This window comes from Schistocerca nitens, chromosome 2 (genome assembly GCF_023898315.1).
Source record: "Schistocerca nitens isolate TAMUIC-IGC-003100 chromosome 2, iqSchNite1.1, whole genome shotgun sequence".
Taxonomy (NCBI): domain Eukaryota; kingdom Metazoa; phylum Arthropoda; class Insecta; order Orthoptera; family Acrididae; genus Schistocerca; species Schistocerca nitens.
The window spans coordinates 963,956,054-963,983,148 of NC_064615.1; the positions used below are offsets into that span (position 1 = coordinate 963,956,054).

At 43.5% G+C, this 27,095-nt stretch overlaps 1 protein-coding gene across 2 annotated transcripts in view; it reads right to left on the reverse strand.

The window, feature by feature from the left end:
• The window catches only part of LOC126237284 (uncharacterized), a 182,527-nt gene extending 160,471 nt beyond the window's left edge, over positions 1-22,056 (reverse strand). For both annotated transcript variants that reach the window (XM_049947230.1, XM_049947229.1), the window contains exon 1: positions 21,925-22,056. In XM_049947230.1, the coding sequence (XP_049803187.1) occupies positions 21,925-21,929 (5 nt within the window). In that variant the 5' untranslated portion in view covers positions 21,930-22,056. The remainder of the gene's footprint in view (positions 1-21,924) is intronic.
• Between the last annotated feature and the right edge of the window lie 5,039 nt (positions 22,057-27,095).

Genomic DNA, 27,095 nt, shown 5'->3' on the forward strand with positions numbered 1-27,095 from the left:
CCTGTGTGAAACCACTCTCCTGAGTCCATGGAGAACTGAAAATGGTGCAGAGTTGATGGCATGTTGCAGGCCTTGCAGAGACCAAAGAAAACTGTGACAAGATGGCGGTGTTGATACAAGGCCTGCCAAACTGCATTTTCTAACTGAAGCAGATGATCAATCGGAGACCATCCCTCCCAAAAGCTGCAATGGTAAGGAGACAAAAGGTCCCAAGTTTCAAGGACCCAAACAGCCAATGAGCCACCATCAGTTCAAATAACTTGCAGGGAGTATTAGTCAGACTGACTGGTCAATAACTTTCAATGGATGATGGATCATTACCAGGCTTAAGGACAGGAACTACAATACTGTCCCTCCATCGAGCAGGGAAAACACCTTGGAGCTTTATACAGTTTAACACCTGGAGGCGGTATTGTTGTTGTTGAGGAGAAGAGGAGGAAGAGGAGGAGGAAGAGGAGGAAAAGGTGATTAGTGTTTAACGTCCTGTCGACAATGAGGTCATTAGCAACAGAGCACAAGCTTGAATTAGGGAAGGACGGAGAAGAAAAGCAGCCATGCCCTTTTGAAGGAACCATTCTGGAATTTGCCTTAAGCGATTTAGGGAAATCGTGGAAAACCTAAATCGAGAAGCCGGATGTGAGTTTGAACGGTCGTCCCCACAAATGCAAGGCCAGTCGGTGTCATCGGGGAGAACTGAGGCGTTGCAGCAGTTGGTTATGGATGGAATTGGGCCAGGAGCTGATTTGTTGGAACAGGAGAGGTCCATAAGTACTTTGCATTCAGCAACAATTTCATTGTAGGATTCCATCTGACAAGGGGTAAAACTTAAGTGGGAAGCTACGGGCCACTGTTTCTGGTGGAGGAAGGCAGCTGAGTAGGACCTGACGCCGATGCCATCACAAAAAGGGGCACAAGGCATTCAGCGAGAACTGGCGACACAAAAGCCACCCGGGAGGGCAAGGCCCAGGAAGGAAGATGGCCGTTGGCAATCTTGGAGGGTGGAAGCTTAGCCAACACCCCTGCCGGAGGGTCAGAAGAAACTAGGGAGGAGACAAAGTGTTTCTAACACAAGCACTTGCTCTGTTTGATTTGTTAACAGGCTTTGGCGTGAAAGCATTTAAAGGTAATAAGACGTAATAAGATTAGAGGATGACAAGATGCTGCTTAAGGCATTGCAAGGCTTGTTAGTGATCATGGAAGGCAATGGCAATGGCTGTGCTACAACTCAGGACCAGACAGTGGTGAAAGGGGCCCAATGATTAAGAAAGTAATTAAAAAAGTAATACAAAGATAGAAAACAAATTTAAAGATAACTAATTTAAAGATAACGAAATTTCAAGAAGGACAACTAAAATGTACCAACATTAACAAATAAATCCGCCCACCTCCCCAAGGGACGTAACCCCTGCTACCGACTAGAAATAAACAAATAAGCAACGCAAAACAAATAATTCTGCAATGCCGGCCTAGTAATACTAGGCCCCGTGTTGCGTTGCAGACCCGCCTGCCGAGCGGCTAGTGTCTCCAAGCGGCCAGCAGCGCGGCGGAAGTCCTTATCGGTGCTCATTAAAAACAGGAAGTTAATTTTTCTTGTTTATCGAGCAAGAGTGCTTTAAACTCCATAAGAATAACACAGGGCGGAAATGAATTTTTGAGCAACACGGGTTAAGTAAATATACTGCACGCTGAAATTTCTAAGTCCAAATCAAGGACACACGCAGTCACGACTCACAGCGCCGCGCTGGGAGACAGGCACACTAAGAGTCCTGTTGTCTCTGCTATACTCCATGTCTTCCATGTAAGAATATTTGCATCTGGGAAAGCTTCAAGGCCACCATAATCACAATGATTGCCCCATACTACAGCAAGTGTGAGCCATGTACTACCTCCAAACACGGCTTGTACATCACATGTAAATTTCAAACGGAGTCCACGAAATACCTTTGGTCATCCAATTAATTGCTGTTTATTGAACTGTCCAGAAAGATCAATGTCTATCGCCTTCAAAGCACGATAGACAGGAACGCTGCGCCGCCAGCGACGACGGTAACCATGTCGCCGAGGCATTGCTGTTGCACGTTAATACAGGTAAACGTAAAAACAGGTAAACACAGGGCGGAAATGAATTTTTGAGCAACACGGGTTAAGTAAATACACTGCACGCTGAAAATTTCTAAGTCCGAATCAAGGACACACGCAGTCACGATTCACAGCGCCGCGCTGGGAGACAGGCACAGCACAACGAGTACGCGAACAACAATTAATTGGAGGTCCAAACGTATTTCGTGGACTCCGTTTTAACTTTACATGTGATGTACAAGCCGTGTTTGGAGGTAGTACATGGCTCACACTTGCTGTAGTATGGGGCAATCATTGTCATTATGGTGGCCTTGAAGGTTTCCCAGATGCAAATATTCTTACATGGAAGACATGGAGTATAGCAGAGACAACAGGACTCTTAGCAAAAGTTCCATATGGTACACTTGTTCCCAGTATGCCATTTGTGTTGAGTACTAGAAGGAAGAAGAAACTAAATGCCGATGAGTATCTGTTTATATGGGCTAAAGATGGACAAAGATGGAGCAAACAGACCTGGGAGATAGATAGAGGCCAATTAACACGATGGAAAGCCCAGTGGGGTAAGCTGGTCATTAGTAAGCAAGAAGGGGTTGAGAGAATCAAAGGAAAATGGTGACTATCGCAAAGACCATTATGCAGCTAACTATGTAATGACGGGAAAAGGGGAGGGGGAGTGAGCAAAAGATCAGTGGCAGGGAATATGCCATAGGTGGCACTAAAACAGCTAGGGAAACCACCATTAAGAAGGCACAGGTCATGGTCTGCAAGAAACTGATCTATGAAGAGACCCTGACTATGCAAAAAACGCTCTGCCCCAGAATGGGAGATTGGCATTAAAATCCCCAAGGAGGAGTGAAGGGGGGAGGAGTTGCTGAAGGTGGGCAGTTAGGGCAGTGTATATATGTGGCCTGTCAGGATGGAGATAGAGGTTGCACACAGAGTCCAAGTGGACCAGGACAGCAACCACTTCCAATGTGGTGCATAGGGTGTCCATGTACTAACTGTATCTATATGGACCAATGTGCAAATGCCAACAGAAGCCCTCAAAGGGCTACTCGGTTCCAGAAAAGTATGGAACCCGTGAAGGGTCAGTGAGTGAGCATCAGTAAAAGGAGATTCATGTAGAATGACGTATGCTGCGGAGTAAAAGGATATAAGGAATTGTAGCTCTAGAAGGTGACAGTAGTATCTGTTACAGTTCTGCTGAATAAGCAAAGAAGCCAAACAAGAGGTAAAAGGGCTGAAGCTATTCGTGCTGCCAGGTCACCAACCATCACCAACAAGGATGGAGTGACATCCATAAACAAAAGGTTGGACTCAGGTTGCATGGGGGGATTCAGTACCTATGGGAGAGGCCTTTCCCAGGGATTTACGTTTCTTCTCCTTCTCCTTCGCAGGTGAAAAAGGGCAGGGACTGGAGAGCTGGAGGGAGGGAGGGAGGGAGGGGAGGGGGGGAGGGGAGGGGAGGGAGGGGAGGGGAGGGGTAAACCGCTTCATGGCCTTGGTATATGTCAAGAATCGAGAGGAAGTGACAGCGGAGAGCCGCAGGATGAACTGAGTCCTTTGGGCCATGTGAAACATCCAGGTGAAGCTGCGGCTTAGGTGTACACCAAGGAGGTGTACGCGAATGGACCTTGAGAGTATAGGTGATAAAGGCAAGGACTACCTGGGCCGCCGATGCGGGAGATGAACCGCCGTGCGTGGGAAATGGAGACAGTAATTTGGATGTGCAGCAGAACTACGAACATGTGCAACGTAACTGGCGAGCAGTTTTGCATGTCTGACCTGCAATGGAGGGACTCCAGCCTCCATAAGGAAGCTGGTCACTGGACTCGACCTAAATGCTCCTGTCAGTAGTTGAACGCCACAGTGGTGCACTGGGTCGAGTAAACGCAATGCTGAGGGTGCCGCCGAACCTTAAACCACATTCCCAAAGTCAAGGCGGGATTGAACAAGGGCTCTGTACAGCTGCAGCAGCCTAGAGCAATCTGCACCCCAGTTGGTGTTGCTCAGGCAGCGGAGGGCATTGAGGTGCTGCCAGCACTTCCACTTAAGCTGATGAAGGTGAGGAAGCCAAGTCAATTGGGCGTCATAAACCAGTCCTAAAAATCGATATATCTCCACTACAGTGTGGGGATCGTCAGTAAGGTAAAGTTCTGGTTCCGGATGAATGTACGACACCGACAGAAGTGCACTACACATGACTTTGCAGTTGAAAACTGGAAGCCGTGGGCTAGAGCCCATGACTGCCTTGTGGATGGCTCCCTGTAGGTGCCGCTCAGCTACACCAGTACTGGTGGAGCAGTAAGAAATGCAGAAGTCATCTGCACACAGAGAGGGTGAGAAGGACGACCTTAAGGTTGCTGCTAGACTGTTAATGTCCACTAAAAATAGAGATACACTCAACACAGAGCTCTGAAGGACCCCATTCTCCTGGATATGGGGGGAACTATGGGAGGCAAGAACTTGCACATCGAAAGCACGAAGCGACACGAAATTCTGGATAAAAATCATACAATGTGGCAAGGATATGATGTCGCCAGGTAGTGTACTTTTGTAAATCAAAAAAGATGGCAACGGCATCTGGTAAAGACTCGAGGAACACAAGATTATCAGTGGTAGAGCGACCCAGGCGGAAATTGCCCTGGCATGAACCAGTAGGCCACATGACTCCAGGACCTAACCCAACCTCTGACACACCACCCATTCCAGCAGCTTACATAGAACATTGGTGAGGCTGATGGGCTGACAGCTATCCACATGAAGCAGGTTTTTGCCGTGTTTGAGCACTGGTATGTTGGTGCTCTCCCGCCAGTGCGATGGAAAGATGCCATCACACCAGATATGGTTGAAGATGATGAGGAGACATCACTTGTAGTCAGATGAGAGATGTTTAATCATCAGTCCATGGATCCAATCTGGCCCAGGAGCTGTGTCGGGGCAATGTGCAAGGGCGCTGAGGAGCTCCCACTCCATAAATGGGGCATTATAGGTTTCATTGTGGCATTTAGTAAATGAGAGGACTTTCCTTTCCAGCCACCGTTTGAGAGTGCAAAAGGCTGGGGGGTAATTCTCCGACGCAGAGGCGTGTGTACAGTGCTCAGCAATCGTGTTTGCGTCGGTAGATAACACGCCATTTATGTTAACACCTGTTGGGGGTCTGGCACCCAAAAACTCGTTTGATCTTTGCCCAGGCTTGGGAAGGTGACGTATGGCACCCAATGGTTGAGACATATCTCTTCCAACACTCCTGTTTCCATTTTTTGATTAGCTGGCGAACACGGGCACAGAGCTGTTTAAAGGCTATGAGGTGTTCCAGGGAAGGGTGCCATTTATGCCGCTGTAGAGCTCGCTGAAGCTCCTTAATTGCTTTAGCAACTTCCGGCGACCACCAAGGGACCGTCTTTTGCTGGGGGCACCATAAAGAACAAGGGATGGCATTTTCAGCCGCTGAAAGGATTGTCTGTAGTTACCTGCTCAACCACCACATCGATGTTACCATGTGGGGGAGATTCAACAGTGACAGCAGAGGCGAAAGTGTCTGCCTTGTTTAAAGCCCATGTGGGCACGCATCCGTGGGCCTGACGCCAGGGCAGTGATAGGAAGATGGGGAAGTGTTCACTACCACACAGGTCGTCATGTGCTCTCCAGTGGATAGATGGGAGAAGGCCAGGACTGCAGACCGAGAGATCAATGGACGAATATATGCCATGTGCCACACTGACGTGTGTGGGAGCACATGTATTGAAGAGGCAGTGGTCGAGTTGACAGTAAATTTCCGACATCTCTGCCTCGGCCAGTAAGCACAGTGCTACCCAACAAGAGGGTTATGAGTGTTAAAATCTCCCAAAAGTAGGAAAGGTTTAGGGAATTGATCAATCAGTGCAGCCAACGCATTCAGAGGTACTGCACCATTTGGAGGAAGATATTCGTTGCAGACAGTTATTTCCTGTGTCGTCCTTGTCCTGACAGCCACAGCTTCAATAGGGGTTTGAAGGGGCACAGGTTCACTGCATGCTGAGTTTAGGTCATAGACACAAACTCCACCTGACACTCAATTATAGCCACTATGGTTCTTGTAATATCCCTATAGCCACAGAGGGCAGGAGTCCGCATTTCCGGGAACCAGGTGTGCTGAAGGGCAATGCAGAAAGCAGGTGCACAGCTGAAGAATTGCCGTAGCTCAGCCAGGTGGTGGAAAAAACCGCCTCAATTCCACTGGAGGATGATGTTATCGTGAGGTTGGGAAGGCATGAAGCGCACAAGGAGGCATGTTATTCCTCAGGGTCACCTGCTGCCACCGATGGAGTATTTGTAGCCATTTCAATGCTGGATGAGGCATCAGTGAGATCCAGGTCCTCAGGGGACACTAAGATCTCCACCGCATCCTCAGATGCAGAACTGATAGGGAGTGGTGGTGTTGGGGCCACCAGAGGGTCCTGTTTCTTAACAGACTTCTTCCTAGTTTGCTTGCTCTATCGCTTCTCTTTAAGGGCTTGCTGGAAAGATTTCTCCAAAGCGGCTTCAGGCATGGAGGAAGACCGTGAAGCTCTTCGTCCAGCAGCTTTTGGCTCCTTGAGCCACTGGCGAGTGTCTGCCGTGGCATTAGTGGAGACCTTGGGAGAGAGGGCCCCAAAGGACCCCTTCCACACGATAGGAGCCGGAGGAGGCTGTTGCTTCTCTGGCAGGGGGAGGGGGTTGATTCGCCTGCATCAGGAGGGGGGGAGGGGAGGGGCTTGCTCCCAAAGAAGGTGTTTGGGAGCAATGGAGGAAGATTTGCCCCTACCACCAAGGGGGCAGATGTATTCTGGTGGACCGGAGGGCCCACTATTCGTGGCACAGCGTGAGGAGCCACTGGCACTGGGGACAGTGATGGTGACGTAGCTGCAGCATATGTCGACATTAACTGAATGGGTGTAATCTTTCAAATTTATGTTTAGCCTCTGTGTAAGTCAACCAGTTCAGGGTCTTGTACTCCATCATTTTCCACTCCTTCTGGAGTACTGGGCAGTCTGGCGAGCAGGCGGTGTGGTGCTCTCCACAGTTGATGCAAGTGGGAGGAGGTGCACATGGAGTATCTGGGTGCAGTGGATGTCCACAGCCCCGACGCGTGGCTCTGGATGTGCAGTGGGAAGACATGTGTCCAAACTTCCAGCACTTAAAGCACCGCATAGGGGGACGCTTGTATGATTTAACGTCACAGCGGTGAACCATCACCTTCGCATTTTCAGGCAATGAATCACACTCAAAGACCAAGATGAAGGCACCAATAGCAACCCTGTTGTCTTTGTGTCTCCTGTAAACGCGCCGGATGAAATGAACACCCCGTCGTTCTAAATTGGCGCAGAGCTTGTCGTCAGCCTGCAAGAGGAGATCGCGATGGAAAGTGATTCCCTGGAACATTTTGAGATTTTATGGGAAGTGACGGAAACAGGAATATCACCCAGCTTGTCACAGGCAAGTAATGCTCGGAATTGGGCTGGGGATGCTGTCTGAATCAAGATTGCATCGTTTTGCATCAAATTGACGCTTTGTAGGTAGAAAGGAGTCCCCATCAGTTCTGCTAAGACTAAAAATCGAGGCAAATATGGCTCTCGCAGTTCTGTAGCCCCATGTTTCTCCCATGGTGTAGTGAGGGAGGGAAACGGTTTAGGGTCATACCTGTCGGCATTGTATTCGATCTTGCCCTTCTTAGAGACTGCTGGTGCCGCATGGTCACCAGCAAGAGATGACTTAGTCTGCTTCATTGCGGGTCATCCGCCCTGATGCCACCCACTCCGATCAGGGGCTCACCCCACCCGTAAGGCGTCCTTCCCCATATGGCCCGCACTTCTGTAGAATTTTGAAAGTGGCAGGTCAGAATGGGACCTGAACTCATAGGGCCAAAAAGTGTGAGACTCCTTTCAGTCGCCTCTTACGACAGGCTAGAATACCTCGGACATGTTCTAACCCCGGTCCTGCAGGGGGTGAGGACACTAGTAAGTGTAGCAGAAGTAGTTTGTGGTAGGAGAAGCAGCAAAAAGAGAAGGAAGCAAACACCATGGTGGAATGAAGAAATGAAAGATACAGTGCAGAAGCAGAACTGAACCTTCATCGTGTGATTATAGAATACAAAAGTACAGATGAGAGAAGAGTACCAGACAAGATAGAACAAAAAGAGTGGTGGGAGAGAAGATACAAGGGTGCAAGGAACAGTAGACTAGAATGATGGAGGACGATAGTGAAGTTTCAAAAATGGTCTTACACGGAATGCTTAAAAAAGGCAGAATGATATGTTGGACTATGTTTGAATGGCAAATAGAAGTGGCCAAGATACAGAAAGTAATGAGGAACTCAAGATCATGTGGAAGGATTGTTTTCACAAGTTCTTAAACGCTAATGGATACCTGTACAAGGAGGAAGAAGAGGAGCTCAAACAGAAAAGGACTTATTGTAGTGGCTAGTGGAAGGTGCAACAAAGAAGATGAAAGGCACCAAATTTGGATGAAGTAAGTGTATAGATAGTGACAATGGGCATATTGAGTGACGAAAATTTCGTGGAAAGAGAGAAGAACCACAGAAGACTGGAAGAAAGGAATAGTTGCCCCAATCTTCAAGAGAAGTAATAGGAAATAGTGCAAAAACTATCAGCGAATTACATCGATGAGCCAGTGAGCAAAAATGAGGAAGTTTTGAAAATGTCAATTTGGACAAAAACAGAAGGTACAATGAGGGAAGAACAACATCGGTTAAAGGTACGAAGATGCACACTAGATTTAATTTTCACTGTAAGACAGTTACAGAAACACCACTATGAACAGGGAATAGATGGACTGATGGCCTTTCTGGGGACAGAAAATGTGTATGATACTGTATGCAGTAACAAGGGACGAAAGTCCCTGGAGAACGGAGGAATACCAAATCAGACTATATGGAGGATAAGATACATGTACAACAGAGTTTGAGCTGTCGAAGAAGGAGGGGGTGAGATACAACTGACTGCAACAGAAGTAGAAGGAAAGTGCATTTTCCCCACTGCTCTTCATTGTGGTAATGGATGACACAATCAACAGAGTGGCACCATCCTGGAACATAGAAATAACGATAAAGAAAGGAAGAGAGAGAAGCAAAATACAAGCTAGTGAGATGAGATTCTTGAGAAATAGTACTGAACTGACGAGGCACAGGCTAAAGAATGATAAGATCAGGGGATTAGTGAAGAAACAACCATTGCAGGATAGGATCAATGAATCAAGACTTAGACAGAAGTAAGATTTCCAGTTTTCTTCGCGTGAAAAAATGGTTATTCACTGATGAATTAAGTCTACATTTGCTTCACGAACAATGAACTAATTAGCAAAGATTTTGCTGATACAGAAAATTTTAAGAAAATGCCTGGATTATAAGAAAATTTTCAGTACATAGAAGAATCTTCTCATAAGGCAAAAACCAAGCCAAAGCTCAAGATCTTGAGCTATAAAGAACACAGCATATGGTAGGCTGCAACAGAACTGGAAACATTTTGGCAAAAGGATCATGGCTAGCACCCATTATTTTCAGGAAAAGCCTTAAGAATACTGTTTCCATTCACCACAACATGTAGGTGTAAAAGTGGAGTTTCGACTATGGTAGCAATGAACACAAAACTGAGGAACTGAATGAACTCTGAACATTATTTTCATTCTTGAAATTAAAATGAGTGGGAAAAGATTGTAAAGAGTAAGTATTGGCTGGTATCTGATCTTATTCGGGTGTAACAGTGTATGAAAGATTAAGGACCACTGCCCTAGAGATGTTACTAGCCTGGATCAGTTCAGCTGAAAGGGAATTCCAATCTTTGTAGCAGAAGAATCTGCTGGGAAAGGAAGATTTTTAAAATGTTGGCACCTGTCCATGAGAATCTCAGCTGAGAAGTTTTCGCACAGAATTATACCTCTGACAAATCTTAGTTTTCTTAATGTTAATAAAGAATCCAATAGCATGTTGAGCAAAAATTGACTTCTGTACCACAGCCTCCAACTGAGTCAGATTTTCAAGAGTTGAACAGTAGCCTCTGAACACCATTTCGAGAACACTTACCACATGATGGTTCCCCTTTAGTTTCAGTGTTTTCCTTATGTTTCTTATCAAAGAAACACCATATGTCAAAATCTTGTCTTCCTTCAGAAGAGAAATTACAATTGCCTCTTGCTACAAACCAAGGTAATTACCCCTTGTCACTGAGTGACTGTAGGAGGACACTAGATTTGTGACAAAATTTCTAGTTGGAGCGATGAATGACAGCCAGGTCTGAATGTAAAAAAAAATTAAGTTAATATGGATGAGTAGCAAAAACAATCCTGTAATGTTCGAATACAGCATTAGTAATGAGACGCTTAACACAATAATGTCAATTAAATATCTAGGCATACCGTTGCAAAGCAGTATGAAATGGAACCAGCACATAAGGATTGTAGGGGGGAAGACGAATAGTCGACTTCAGTTTATTCTGAGAATTTTACGAAAGTGTGATTATCTGTAAAGGAGACCACATATAGGACACTAGTGCGACCCATTCGTAAGTACTGCGGGAGAGTCTGGGATCTCACAAAGTCGGATTAAAGGAAGGCATCAAAGCAATTCAGAGGCAGGCAGCTATATTTGTTAAGATAGATGCTTTGGGAACTAAATGTGAATTCCTGGAGAGAAGGTGAAGTTCTTTTCGAGGAACACCGTTGAGGAAACTTAGAGAACCTGCTTTTGAAGTTGACTGTAGAACGTATCTACTGCTGCCAATGTAGATTTCTTGTAAGGACCTTGAAGACAAGGCAAGAGAAACTAAGGCTTGTATAGAAGCATATAGACAGTCATTTTTCCCTCGCTCTATTTGCAAGTGGAATAGGAAAGGAAGTGACCAGTAGTGGTACAAGTTACACTCCTCCACGCACCATAGGGTGGATCGCAGAGTGTGTGTAGACATAAAAACACTTTGTGATCTGTTGACATTGCATGGCAACGCACCTTATATAGACAAATTTGAGTAGCTACCTTTTAGATATTAGATGTGCAATCATATTAACTGTAGGCCATAAGGTTTGGTCACTTACAGTTGTTTGCAGATCACAGTTTAATTGTCTGCATTCTCTCTCTACCCTGATACAGGGGCAACTGAAAACAACATGATTGGCAGACCCTTCCTCTTCACATTCACGGATTGACGTGTAACTACATTCCACTCGATGCATTTGAAATTTGGAACATGACCTGGTACACAATACCTCCCGTAAGGAGGTACAATTTGAGCCTATTCCTAATGTTTCGGAATATGCTGTTACGTATATACTGCATTGCTTCTAGTATCCCAGTCAGACTGTCATTCATCTAACTTCCAAGCTCTTATGTGGCTTATCAGTAATATGAGTTCCTGTGATCTCATATACACGATCATATTGTTCCCACCCCAATCAATACAACACTGCCCTGTAACATACCATGATATCCACTGGACACAGCCCAAGAATCAGCAGTAAACCCTCAACAGATGTAGTACAAAAGGCAGTGATGAGCCTCAGACATGTGCTTTTTTCATTGCAGTGTTTTTCTGTAGCTCTCCAGTCGAAGACAAAGCATCCAAACGGTGGCAGCGAAGCCCACAAGAGTGTTGAAGATAGCTTCGCAATGTGACTGCACTGTGTACTATGGTAATTAGACACCTGCAAATAGTGTTCCATTTTATAGTGATTCCCTCATGCCTCAAGGAAGGATTTCTGGTAGGAGAAAGTCTTTTCTTCAGAAATATGTATATGATTTTATGAACATCTATAGTCAGTCTGTTGCCCGTGCACCAATGCTGCATCTGTACAAACACATCATTCGTCTTCAAGTCTCCCAGGGTCCGCGGACACAATTATTAGGATGTCATCTGTGTATCTACCCCATCTAACAGATATAATAGGCATGCAATACTACCATCCCAGAATGATGGCTCACTTATGGAGCCTTGAGGACAGCCATTGATAATCTTCTTGATTACCTTGCTCTGTCCTGCAAGCCACTGGACACTTTGCCCACAACAATAATTGACAAAGCTCTTGTACAAACATTTTTGGACTCCAAGGTCTCTGAGGTGTGCAAAGATTGCAGGCCACCGAAGACTACCGAATGCACTTGCAGTCTCTGTCATTAACACATCTGCATTCTTCAAATTTTCTATTACCTGAAAAGCTCTATTAACCGCACTATCAATAGACTTCCCTGTTCTCAATCCATACCTATACTAGTTCAGACCAAAGAGCTCCATGTGTGTCTGCAGCTAGTCACAATGCAGATATTCCTGAACTCTGGGCATACAATGGGACATACCTTCTGCCATGCACCTCATGATTGTTTGTAGAGTATGGATACAGAATGACATTTAATAAGCAAATAGATTTATGGCTTTTCACTCTTTATTCTTTTCCTTTTTCATCACTACTGCCCTAGCTGTTTCCCAGTTTGCCAGGATCCTATTTATTCGCAATGCCTCATTCAGTAATGCTGTCAAATAAAGCACTATCAGTGGACCTACCACCCTCACGAACTCAGGATACATGCCCTCCAGGACACATGCCCTACCAGTAATGAGTTCGAAAACTCCAATAGATGATCTTGAGTGGAAGCTAACATCTGATTGTCGTATTAATTACGTAGTTCATGTCATAGTTGTGTGTGTTTATTTAAGCATCTATTTCTTGTCATCAGAAAGTATTCTGCCGACTTCCTCCATCCAGCAGTCTTTGAGTCATTATCTCTATGAATTTTGGACATAACAGTGGGTCCATTAACCATTTCAGTCAATAACTTATACAGTCTTCCACATATGTCAAACTGCATTTGCCTTTGTAAAAACTTCTTCCATTGCAGTCATAATCATAGAGCATCTTAACTGCCCTCTGTTCATGGAACCTCGCAGTTAACTCTTATTGGACTAAAGTGCATTGATAAACCACTTCTTGATCTAACCCTTAACTCAGCATGGAAAGTTCTGGGCTCCATAGGACTGTAACTTGACAGCAGGACTACAGGAAACTAATGTTACCTGTTTTCAAACAAATCTATGTACAAAATGAGTATTAGTATTTAAAATATGCAATACAGTCCGAGTATGTGGCTTTCTGCTTTGCTTTATTTTTATTTTTTAGGGCAGTGCTCTCTTACACGTTCTGGTAACAAAAATGTTCACAAACAAATATGTTGTGTCTATATAGTCTTCATAATCACAGGAAGAATATAGTGGCATTCAGTAGAAGTGAACTACAGGTAACCAAACATGAACCCTGATTCATAACCATTTAACCTGACAAATCATTCCGCTGAACACTACTTTCGAAAATAACAAAAATTTATGCACAGAATTGCAAAGGATTACGGAGACAGACTTCTGTGAATAGCTTTTGGTCAGATTAGAAACTACATCGAAATTACAACTTCATTATGTTATATAGTGCAGAAGAAATTGATAAAGAGGAATTCTTGGCAGATTAAAATTGCACACTAGATTGTTCCATAGGCTCAACTACACAGATATGACTTTCGACAGAAATAAGTACTCTGCATTGTTGTTATGAATAGAAAAATCATCAAAGATGTGACCAGTGGTTCTATTATTTCTACGGAAATCATTAACGTAAGTTGTTCTACTATTTGTAGTGGCAAAATATGTCATTATGGAGCATCAGTAAATTATATATTTAGAATACCATGTTCAAAACTTCAATTCTACATCAGTGTAGGCATGTCGGGAGGGGTGTCAATTAATGGAACATATAATTGTTTATTGTTCCACTTTCTGACATGCTCTGTAAATCATTGATACACCAGTTTTTCAAAAAAGTGTAGTAATATAAATGAACAAAAATGTCCCCTTTAATCACATTCATCGGCACCTTGAAAATGTATTTCTTTGTTATAACTGACCAGTGTTTGACACGATGTCAGTGACAGGCAGAAATGGCTGTAGATTATTGGTAAATTAACTTATCTTACAGATAATGGGACCTGTTGTTGTTGTTGTGGTCTTCAGTCCTGAGACTGGTTTGATGCAGCTCTCCATGCTACTCTATCCTGTGCAAGCTTTTTCATCTCCCAGTACCTACTGCAACCTACATCCTTCTAAATCTGCTTAGTGTATTCATCTCTTGGTCTCCCTCTACGATTTTTACCCTCCACGCTGCCCTCCAATACTAAATTGGTGATCCCTTGATGCCTCAGAACATGTCCTACCAACCGATCCCTTCTTCTGGTCATGTTGTGCCACAAACTTCTCTTCTCCCCAATCCTATTCAATACTTCCTCATTAGTTATGTGATCTACCCATCTAATCTTCAGCATTCTTCTGTAGCACCACATTTCGAAAGCTTCTATTCTCTTCTTGTCCAAACTATTTATCGTCCATGTTTCACTTCCATACATGGCTACACTCCATACAAATACTTTCAGAAATGACTTCCTGACACTTAAATCTATACTCTATGTTAACAAATTTCTCTTCTTCAGAAACGATTTCCTTGCCATTGCCAGTCTACATTTTATATCGGGGGTAGTAGTAGTAGAGGGGTTTTGTGGGCGCACGACAGCAAGGTCTTCAGCGCCCGTGCAGTATCGTAGTGAGACGGGTGTCAAGAAAAAAAAAAAAGCTCAGAACATTTACATAAAACGGAACAGAAAACACGGGGAACAATCATTGGAAACTATGTGCTCACCCACACCGAAGCGTGGGATGAAGCAGGGCGTCAGCAGTAAAATATGGACAACACAGGAGGAAAAAGGTAGAGGGAGCTAAAACAATGTAGCAGATGGAAGTGGCTGGCTGACCGCAAGGAAAAAAAGGGAGGAGTCAGCCACTCTGCAATACACTAAAACCTCCAGCCTAAAAGTTTAGGCCAGAGGCCAGACACATCACAAAACTTAAAAACCCTAGACACACACGTCTCATCGTTTGCTAAAATACAAGGCAGATCCCCATCAACTTGTGCTTCTGCCCGTGCATCACGGTATAAAATGCAGTCTGTTAAAATGTGCCGGACAGAGATGTGCACACCACAAGCATCACAAAACGGAGGATCCTCCCGCAGTAATAAATAGCTATGCGTCAGAGGACAGTGCCCGATCCGAAGATGTGTGAGGGCCACCTCTTCCCGCCTGAGCAACCAGCAGGAGGAACGCCACGGCCGAGAGGTTGACTTTACCGACCGCAGTTTATTGGCCGTCACCGCCAGCCATTCGTCCTCCCACAACTCCATGCACTTCCTGTGGAGTGCGGCGATGACTGACTGCAAGGGGATAGGACACTGGACCACATCCTGCTCTCTGCAGGCCTCCTTGGCAGCCCGATCAGCCTGTTCATTGCCCCATATGCCGACATGACCAGGCACCCAGCAGAAGGATACCTCCTTACCCCGCTGTTGGAGCAAGTACAGTTGGCCATGTATCAGCTGGACCATCTCCTCAGTCGGGTATAGGTTCTGCAGTGATTGTAAGGCACTAAGAGAATCGGAGCAGAGAATAAATCGATCGCCCCGAACACGATTCATCTGCTCCAGTGCCTTCAGGATCGCGTGGAGCTCCGCTGCGAAAACGGTATATTCAGCAGGGAGGCGAATCCGGGTAAGATGGTCAGGGAACACCACAGAACAGCCAAGGAAATTCTCCTGTTTGGAGCCATCAGTGTAAACGACAGTGAAACCGTGATGCACATCTAAAATGTTTAAAAAAAGTGACTGGAATGTAAAATCTGGCGTGCCATCCTTCTTAAAACGAGTCAAATCTAAAATAAGTTTGGGTCTCCGGAGGAGCCAAGGTGGAGATCTGCTCCAACCGCGACGTAAAACACGAAGACCAGCCATAGACAGTGCAGCGAGGCAATCCTGTGCGCGAATCCCATAGGGCTGCGTCGCACGGTGCCGGTTATGAAATAACCGTGCCAGAGGAGGCTGAGCAACGGTATGGTATGCAGGTGTGTATGGTGTGGACAAAGTTTTATACGCCTGGCGTACCGTAAGTAGCCGTCGCCGCATATGAAGTGGCGGTTCACCAGCCTCTGCACAGAGGATTGGTATGGGGCTAGTTCGGAATGCCCCAGTGGCCAACCGAAGCCCTTCATGGTGGACAACGTCCAAAATCTGTAAGTACGAAGGCCTCGCAGACCTATACACCGTGCACCCATAATCGAGCCGAGATCGCACAAACGCCCTGTAAAACTGGAGCAGACAAGTCCTGTCAGCTCCCCATGTACTGTGGCTAAGACATTTTAAAATACTTAAAGCCTGAAGCGACCGCCGTTTCAGGTCTTTAAGATGAGGTAACCACGTGAGCCTCGAGTCAAAAATGAGCCCCAGAAATCTCACCGTGTCTTTAAAAGAAAGAATAGTGTCCCTCAAGCGCAACTCAGGAAAGGTGAAAATCGAACGAGAACGGTTAAAAAGAACACATGCACACATTTTATATCCTCTCTACTTCGACCATCATCAGTTATTTTGCTCCCCAAATAGCAAAACTCCTTTACTACTTTAAGTGTCTCATTTCCTAATCTAATTCCCTCAGCATCACCAGATTTAATCCGACTACATTCCATTATCCTTGTTTTGCTTTTGTTGATGTTCATCTTGTATCCTCCTTTCAAGACACTGTCCATTCCATTCAACTGCTCTTCCAAGTCCTTTGCTGTCTCTGACAGAATTACAATGTCATCAGCGAACCTCAAAGTTTTTATTTCTTCTCCATGAACTTTAATACCTACTCTGAATTTTTCTTTTGATTCCTTTACTGCTTGCTCAATATACAGATTGAACAACATCGGGGAGTGGCTACAACCCTGTCTTACTCCCTTCCCAACCACTGCTTCCCTTTCATGCCCCTCGACTCTTATAACTGCCATCTGGTTTCTGTACAAATTGTAAATAGCCATTCACTCCCTGTATTTTACCCCTGCCACCTTTAGAATTTGAAAGAGAGTATTCCAGTCAACATTGTCAAAAGCTTTCTCTAAGTCTACAAATGCTAGAAACGTAGGTTTGCCTTTTCTTAATCTTTTTTCTAAGATAAGTCGTAAGGTCAGTATTGCCTCACGTGTTCCAGCGTTTCTACGGAATCCAAACTGATCTTCCCCGAAGTTGGCTTCTACTAGTCTTTCCATTCATCTGCAAAGAATTCGTGTTAATATTTTGCAGCTGTGACTTATTAAACTGATAGTTCGGTAATTTTCACATCTGTCAACACCTGCTTTCTTTGGGATTGGAATTATTATATTCTTCTTGAAGTCTGAGGGTATTTCGCCTGTTTCATACATCTTGCTCACCAGATGGTAGAGTTTTGTCAGGACTGGCTCTCCCAAGGCCGTCAGTAGTTCCAATGGAATGTTGTCTACTCCGGGGGCCTTGTTTCGACTCAGGTCTGTCAGTGCTCTGTCAAACTCTTCACGCAGTATCATATCTCCCATTTCATCTTCATCTACATCCTCTTCCATTTCCATAAAATTGTCCTCAAGTACATCGCCCTTGTATAGACCCTCTACGTACTCCTTCCACCTTTCTGCTTTCCCTTCTTTGCTTAGAACTGGGTTTCCATCTGAGCTCTTGATATTCATACAAGTCGTTCTCTTCTCTCCAAAGGTCTCTTTAATTTTCCTGTAGGCAGTATCTATCTTACCCCTAGTGAGATAGGCCTCTACATCCTTACATTTGTCCTCTAGCCATCCCTGCTTAGCCATTTTGCACTTCCTGTCGATCTCATTTCTGAGACATTTGTATTCCTTTTTGCCCGCTTCATTTATTGCATTTTTATATTTTCTCCTTTCATCAATTAAATTCAATATTTCTTCTGTTACCCAAGGATTTCTACTAGCCCTCGTCTTTTTACCTACTTGATCCTCTGCTGCCTTCACTACTTCATCCCTCAGAGCTACCCATTCTTCTTCTACTGTAGTTCTTTCCCCCATTCCTGTCAATTGTTCCCTTATGCTCTCCCTGAAACTCTCTACAACCTCTGGTTCTTTCAGTTTATCCAGGTCCCATCTCCTTAAATTCCCACCTTTTTGCAGTTTCTTCAGTTTTAATCTACAGGTCATAACCAATAGATTGTGGTCAGAGTCCACATCGGCCCCTGAAAATGTCTTACAATTTAAAACCTGGTTCCTAAATCTCTGTCTTACCATTATATAATCTATCTGATACCTTTTAGTATCTCCAGGGTTCTTCCATGTATACAACCTTCTTTCATGATTCTTACACCAAGTGTTAGCTATGATTATGTTGCGCTCTGTGCAAAATTCTACAAGGCGGCTTCCTCTTTCATTTCTTAGCCCCAATCCATATTCACCTACTATGTTTCCTTCTCTCCCTTTTCCTACACTCGAATTCCAGTCAGCCATGACTATTAAATTTTCGTCTCCCTTCACAATCTGAATAATTTCTTTTATTTCATCATACATTTCTTCAATTTCTTCGTCATCTGCAGATCTAGTTGGCATATAAATTTGTAATACTGTAGTAGGTGTGGGCTTTGTATCTATCTTGGCCACAATAATACGTTCACTATGCTGTTTGTAGTAGCTTACCTGCATTCCTATTCATTATTAAACCTACTCCTGCATTACCCCCGTTTGATTTTGTGTTTATAACCCTGTAGTCACCTGACCAGAAGTCTTGTTCCTCCTGCCACCGAACTTCACTAATTCCCACTATATCTAACTTCAACCTATCCATTTCCCTTTTTAAATTTTCTAACCTACCTGCCCGATTAAGGGATCTGACATTCCACGCTCCGATCCATAGAACGCCAGTTTTCTTTCTCCTGATAACGACATCCTCTTGAGTAATCCCCGCCCGGAGATCCGAATGAGGGACTGTTTTACCTCCGGAATATTTTACCCAAGAGGACGCCATCATCATTTAATCATACAGTAAAGCTGCATGCCCTCGGGAAAAATTACGGCTATAGTTTCCCCTTGCTTTCAGCCGTTCGCAGTACCAGCACAGCAAGGCCGTTTTGGTTATTGTTACAAGGCCACATCAGTCAATCATCCAGACTGTTGCCCTTGCAACTACTGAAAAGGCTGCTGCCCCTATTCAGGAACCACACGTTTGTCTGGCCTCTCAACAGATACCCCTCCGTTGTGGTTGCACCTACGGTACGGCTATCTGTATCGCTGAGGCACGCAAGCCTCCCCACCAACAGCAAGGTCCATGGTTCATGGGGGGAATGGGACCTAGCATGACTATTCAGTCAATGCAATGACGAAAGCCATAGAACAAGTTTTGGCAGCCATGCCACTAGCAAAAGCAGCAGTAGCAGCAGTCAAGCAGTTCGCTGTTCCTCTAACTACACTTCTTTATAAAATATCTGGTAAAGCCCATACGTACGCAGAATAGGACCAATAATTATTCTGACTCATGAAGAAGAGAAATTTATAGTAGAATGGTTGTCAATGGCAAAACTATAGTATCCAGTCACCGAACAGCAAGTTCTGGACAGTGGCGAACATCTTACGACAGAAATTCAGAGACCTATCTCCTCTTACTAATAGCGGGCCTGACAAAATGATATTCTGCCTTTCTGATATGATGTCCTGAACTCACTGAAGGAGTAACACAAAATCCGTCTCGGTGAGACACATCACAGAAACTCATATTCGTACCTGGCTTCCTGCTCTAACAGTTTATTTAATTACAATTAACCTTCTTGATAACACAAATGATCCAATTTGTTTGTTTAACTGCAATGAAGGCACTTTCTTTCTCCATCCCAAAGGTGACGGAAGATATGGAGATAGTACACTGTGTATGAAAAATGATGAAAAAGCAAATTTAACAGTTTTAGTGACAGCCAATGCAGCTGTCTCACTAGTACTACCAATGACAGGTTTTAAGTATGTGCAAATATCAGGTCATGCTGCTCATAGTACCCCCAAATTGTAGCGTACAGGCCATTCGGAGAGTGGCTGGATGTCTGGTGCCACTTTCTTCCGGTATATAACAAATATGTTTCTCCCATTGCTAGCTGAAAATCACTGCAATGCCACAAACTTTTTCACTGATGCCAGGTGACAATACACGTCACAGTTTTGTTCTGAAAATAAAATAATTCTAACTGTCTTTTGAATTCAACCCATTTGATACCAACTATTTATCTGTCACTTTTTGTCCATTAAAATTTGCTTAGAAGAAACGTTTCAAAAAGTGGCATTGTTCAAACCCAAGGAGCAAACTTAAGAAATAACACTTTGGTCCTGTCCTTGATGAAGCACTGAACTCCCTTACAAAAGAAAGGATACAAAATGGATTCTGAGCAAGTGGTCTCTGCCCGTTTAATGCTGACAATGTAAACTTCAATAAGATAGCTCCCAGAGAGCTGATAGCTCCTTCAGCTGTATCATCACAACCCAGAAGTATTGTGCATAACTCTCAAGATGGCTTTAAGTTTTATAGAATCAAAAATATCAGTTATGGAGTTATTGCCCCCATCCTGGCCAATCTGTCAGCTTGTTCACTGCCACAGATCCCTGAGTGGCCAGGGACCTACTCTAGGTTTACCCTATTGCTTCCCCATAACTCCACCATAGCCCTGTGGCAACCTGCAACAATCTTAGATCTTGTAGGAGCTGCCAATGATTTCAGGGCTGTCTGAATAGATGTATATGTTATGGTCATTGTAGCACCTACGCATATTCTCCTCCACACAAGCCCTGATTGCAGTAATTTCAGTTTGGAATGCAGAGGCCAATTTTCCTAGAGAGATGATGCCCTCCAGTCTTGGCTTTACCCTGTACACCCCTGCCCCTTGGTCTGATTTCAACCCATTAGTGAACTAAACAATGTCTGCCGTATGGCGTTGAACTGTTTTTTCCCACTGCTGCCTCCTTCCAATTATTATACTGTAAGGCTTGTTGAAGCAGTTGGGAGTTGTTATTTAGTCAGCAGGCATTTCCCCAGCCATTCCTATATTTACCTCACTCACTATGTTAGTGTGTGACTCTGGATATCTGAATGAGACCCAGTTTTTGCCAGTTTTAAGTCTGTATGCCCCAAATGCTGCCTCCATCCTGAGCCAAAGGTGTGGTGGAGCCATGCCCAGCATGGCTTCCATTCCAGTGTCTTGTGTGGTGCTAATTCCGCCTGTTATGGAAGTTGTTACAGATGGAACGTCTGCTATTTCCGATATTTAACAAAATTGTTGCATGTCACATTACCAAGTGAACAAAAAATTTATAAATCTTCACAATGTTAGACCTGCAGGACTCAAAGGTTGTCACACAACTTGATTTACAAATGAGTCACAAATATTTCGTAAGTCAATTTCAACAACCAAGCCAAAAAGGGCTATCACTGTGAAATAGAGGCATTTCGACAGGACATGATACACCACTTTAGATGGGAAACATTTCTACCAACTAATTTCAAAACTTTTTCTTTTGATAATTTTGGCAAATCTACGATCAAGGCATACGACTGATATAAAACAATATCGCCTATAGAAAGCGGCTGATAATGGAGCACGGAAACTTATAAACAGGAGTCATTTAAACGTCTAGTTTAAGAGAACAGCATATAAAAGATGCGACAACGATCTATTTCTAGTAAGTGATGGAAGTTAATCTGAAATTTGAGGAACTGTAGTGACTGTGCTCTGCCCCACGTTCCTACCGACCACAATGATTCTTTACCGATAGGTGTATCTCATTTAGACTACATCTATTTTAGGTAGACATTCAGCATAAAGCCAGTCAGATATTTATAAACATGCAACAGATGTTTCGATCAGGATTCACATTCGCCACTCTACTTTCTCACAACGCTTCTACAGAAAATATAGCGGGACACTTACATCGATTACTCAATTTATATTTATACGAACCTCATTTTCTAGACGAATCATACACATTGGCGCCAAAAGTTCGAATGTTGTCAATATTTCAAAGAAATACAATCTCTTGACGCGTCGAAGATAATGCATTCACTCGATAGCATTATTTTCAACTGGTGCAACTAGAGGGCCCCGCAGTCAATCCGGAATGCTACTTGTTTTCAAACGATGCTGTTCTTTGAACAAAGCTATTCTTTCCTAGATTCTTTCCAGGTACGTCTGAAGGACCCCGAAGAATTGCTTCACGACGTCCTTGGTGAGCGCGTTGTACAACAGCACTTTCTTTCCCCGGTTAGTTATAGCTGCTGTAGCGTTCCCGTCTAGTTAATTTGACGACAAATGAAGAGCGCGCTGAGTATTTTCGCGTACGTCATTTCACATTTATTTAATCGTCGTCTGCATGAGCGATAGACTTGAGGATACTTTGAGGGTGGTTAGTGCTGCAAATGAGTTCAAGAGCGAAGTAAAAACAAGAAAACTAAATATGTCTCAAGCAGCGAAAAGACCAGCGCAAAACATGTAACTAAACTTTTGAGATACTTGTACGAGTAACATAACGATCTATCTCGAACTTAGTTAATCGATCAGGTATTAAAAAGCCCCCTTTACACCGAAGGGTACACGAGCGAACGCAAGGGAATGCGAATTAGCGTTTACCCTAGAGCATACGGAAGAGAAAGCATACGATGTGTCGTTTTGCGGCTCTAAAACGTTGTCGCGGTAAAGTTGCTGAAGCTACATTCAGTATAGTGTGACAGAGTAAAGTAACACTCAACTTCGTTTATTTGGCATAGCGAGCCTTCTATTGGTCTTGAAAGCAAAATGGCGTAGATATAGCTGCAGCAGCGTTCCCGTCTAGTTAATTCGACGGCAAATGAAGATCACACTGAGTATTTTCGCGTACGTCATTTCACATTTACTTAACCGTCGTCTGCGGTTAATATGGGCCTTATTAGTGACATTCCAAAACTACGCCTACATGTCGGAGGACTATTTTCGCCTCCTTCTACAGTTCGCTTCATGTAGGAAGGCGGCCCAATTTTCAGCCGTTCTGCGCATCCTCCTCCATTGACTGCAAGACTTATTCTCCCTCCGAACTGCTAGTCGCGATTTACAACTTGACTGCGAGACTCACTCTCCCAAAACCTGTACTGCTGACACACTTCGGGACATGCACTGTTGACGTACTCAAGGACAATACAGTTTCACTCACAGAGCGACCGAATTACGCATTCAGTTGTCGATGTACTGTCTTGTTCCAGCGTAGCTGTGAATGTGTCTCTGTAAAGGTTTTAGTGTGACTGCCAAACAAATATGTCAAATGACGGCAATAAACATGAAGTACTTCACAGTCAGGCGAGTAGATTTATTTACCACGCTTACAACTCTTTCAAAAGAGGACCTGAAAGTGGTAATCCTATTCTTGACATTCTGAAGCCACAAGAGCTAACTGCAGAAGCGTGTGTTGGCAAGAGAACTGTAAAGAGAATAGTAAACAAAAGTATCAGAGCTGTAGACACGTCAGGAAAACTTGGTTTCGTGTCGCCTGGAAAGCATCGAAATCGCAGGAAACCTTTAACACAAATGGATGGTATGGACAATGATATTTTAAAGCGCTCCATGTTTGAAATGTATAAAGGAGTAAATATCTGACATCACAAAAGCTTATTACAGTTATGCACGGGAAAATTGGCTTCAGAGGTAGCACTTCGTCTATACAAATAATTTTAAAAGAAATTGATTTCAAATAGGTGAAGAAGAGAGTTTTTGATTGAAAGAAGTAACATAGGTGCAGCATGACCCACATCCCTTATAAAGAGGCACGATACCAGAGGAGGAGGTAATTTAAAATGTATTACCTTGATGAAACATGGCTGAATGAATCAGAATAATTCCAAGAATACCTGCTGGAAAATGAGTGATGGTATTGGCGACTTGAAGTTCCTATAGAAATGTGTTCTCGGATAATTATTGTGGTTGTTCCTGCGATTGAACTGGTATTTGGGTGTAAGAACAATGACAGTGACGATCATTCGGAAATGAACACGGTCACTTTCAAGATGTGGTTCACTGAACAATTCTTGCCATACTTTGCTTCGAAGTCGGTCATTGTAATTATCATGCCAGTTATCATTCAGCAGTCACAGAGAGTCGGCCTCGGTGGCCGAGCGGTTCTAGGTGCTTCAGTCGGGAACTGCGCGACTGCTACAGTCGCAGGTTCGAATCCTGCCTCGGGCATGGATGCGTGTGGTGTCCTTAAGTTAGTTAGGTTTAAGTAGCTCTAAGTCTAGGGGACTGATGACCTCAGATGTTAAGTCCCATAGTGCGCAGAGCCATCTGAACTATCTGTTAAGAGAAAACACCAAGTACAAACACCAGGAAAGCAGATATAGTACTCTGGCTTAAATAAAAGTGTTCTGCACATTATAAGCCAGACTCTTGCCGAACTTGTGCAGATTGTTAATTTATACAAGTCACACAATAAGAATGTACAAATCTGACTTACATGCACATGAATATGGTCACAAAGCATTACATTTACCCTCATATCACTTTCAGTATATCCCGATACAATTAATTTGGGAACAAGTTAAAAGATATGTGGGGGAAAAAACAAAATATTCAATATAAAGAACCTGAATCGCTTGTGTATGAAGCAATAGACAACATACCCCTTCAGTGTCAGCACACTGTGTGTGCCCGCGCTGAAAATCTTCAGAAAGAAGACTTTGTTAGGGAGCTGAAGACGGATATAAGCCTTGAACATACCCTAAATTTACAATTAGGTGGTTCACACAGGGACTGAGATAGCAGTGACGATTGTATTACGATGTAGACCTAGGAAAAAAGTAAAGTAATATTATTTCTTGATTTTAAAGGGCCATGGTTTAAAAAATCAGTTTGTCAACATCTCAATTGCATTCATGGCATATAAGAACTTCCTAGCGTTTATTGATTCAGAACATGTATCTCATGAAGTATGTAGAATATAATGTTCCATACACTGCCCAAGGAGAAGTTAAGATTTACCCAGCATGTTATATGCTCTAATTACTAGCGAGAATGCTGCTGAATAAATTCCTCAAAAACTCCAATATTGCTATGGGTACGTCCCAATCATTTTCAGGGCACGAACTGAAAAATGCCTTAAATGATGAGAAGGGTTACCTGTCGAGATACCAGTGGTTTTCGACGTTGTCGGTCAGCACTATTCATAGAAGACAGTCAACTGTTTGCCTGTTCAATGGATCATAAATAGTTCTCGCGCTGTAATGTCGAGTGAGTTAGTTTCCACTCATAATGTCCACTGACAACGAAAAATGTGATAACGTACGGACAGTTTTTATGATAGTCTTTTGCACTAGTCTTTGCTACCAGTTATTCCTTTTCACTCGTCTTTTGCACTAGTCTTTGCAATTTACGTTTAACTACAGTGAGACACATGTACACACAGACACAAATTATACACATTTTTCTAAAAAAAAAAAAAAATACGTGGGATCGGAAGTTGTCAAGGACATATAATGATTTTGATTTGAGTCTGAAGTTAATTTTCTTGGGTATTACATTTTTTGCTTATAATACAGTCCAAATCGCAATAAATGACAACTGTTACAACCAGTTTGGATTATCTTATTGTTACAAATTGTCATTTTGAGAAAAGTTGTATTTGACATCTTCACAAAGCTGCGTCAGCTGTTCTTGCCTTCCGATGTCACACAAACTAATGTTCTGGAGCAATGGGTGCAACGTCAAAACGTGAAGTAAGATTTCTCCCATGTGGACCACTGACCGAAATCGGTTTTAAAACGTACTATTCCTCTCATAGATTGGATCGCAGCAGCGCAGTCCAGTAATGCAGACTTTGTTTGCCCGCTCTCTGCCGCCACACATGTGCAGATCGCATCCATTCCACACTAGGCTATGGTCTGCCTACTTGCACAGAGGCGCCATCCTACGTGAGACGGGCTATAGCTGCAATTGAACAGAAGATTTCAAAGCAAGACACAAATTATCGACGATTCTTAGCAGCAAGTGAAGGTTACACTAGCAGCAAATCAACTGCATCGGTTTCTCAAGTAATTCCTGAAGTATTTAGTGCCACATGCGAAGCACTCTTGAATTTTATAAAGGTAAAGGCGGTGGAGTTACACTCATTAGAATGACTAACGTAATATAAAAATATATGAAATACTAGCCACATCTAAATTGGAGGGAAAACAATTTTCATTTATTCTGTTCCTGTATTTAAATTTCGTAAAATAGTTGCTAAACTGTGACATAAAGACAAATCTGGACAACTCTGTGGGGTCGAGCCAGGTCTTCCCAATATGATTCTAGTACATTAAGCCCAATGCTACTACAGTCAGTGCTATGGTACAAACAATAGGCGAAAATTATAAGATTTCGTGAAAGTGCAGAATAAAGACGTTTGTTTTTACAAATGATACTTATTAAGAATATGAAATTAAATTAAGCGTGTTGTAAGAATGTTATGTCGCTAAGATTGGCAATGGCCTGCTACTTCGCGAAGTTTACCGAGTTTTGCCGACACATAGGCATGTTAGTTTCAACTATAGCTTGTAAAAGTTTTGTTAGTACTTCTAAACGGTAAAGTCGACTGTCGACGTGCCGTTTGCGTCCTGTTTGAAGTTCCCACCAACTTTAGCAGTCAGCTGAATAATTAACTTAATTTCATCTTCATCCATTCATCGTAAGAATAAACCTAATGTAAACATTGCACTATGTATTCTTCTTCGTTTACTGGAATCTCATTGGATTACCGTTTCACACGGGACTGCAGCTAAGCTGTCTCGAGTACTGTCAAGTACGATAATAAAGGTTCGTTTTGTGATGTGCGTTACGCGCACGTCGACTTGGTGATAATACGGGACAACAGCTTTACTGGCGCATTTAACTTGGTCAGCACTGGCCGGTCAGATGATATAGCTAACCTGCAGTGACGTGGCCAGCTGCAGTTCACACGTATAAAGAGAGAAGCAGAAGAGCAATACAGCTTCGAATATCATTTAATTTTTAAGTAGAATGAAATAATACAATGCAAATTCCCTACAATAAGCTCCTTAGACGACTAGACGAAAATCACAACACGTTATCGTTTTTAGGTAACGTACTACTGTAATTAAAAACAAGAATGATGA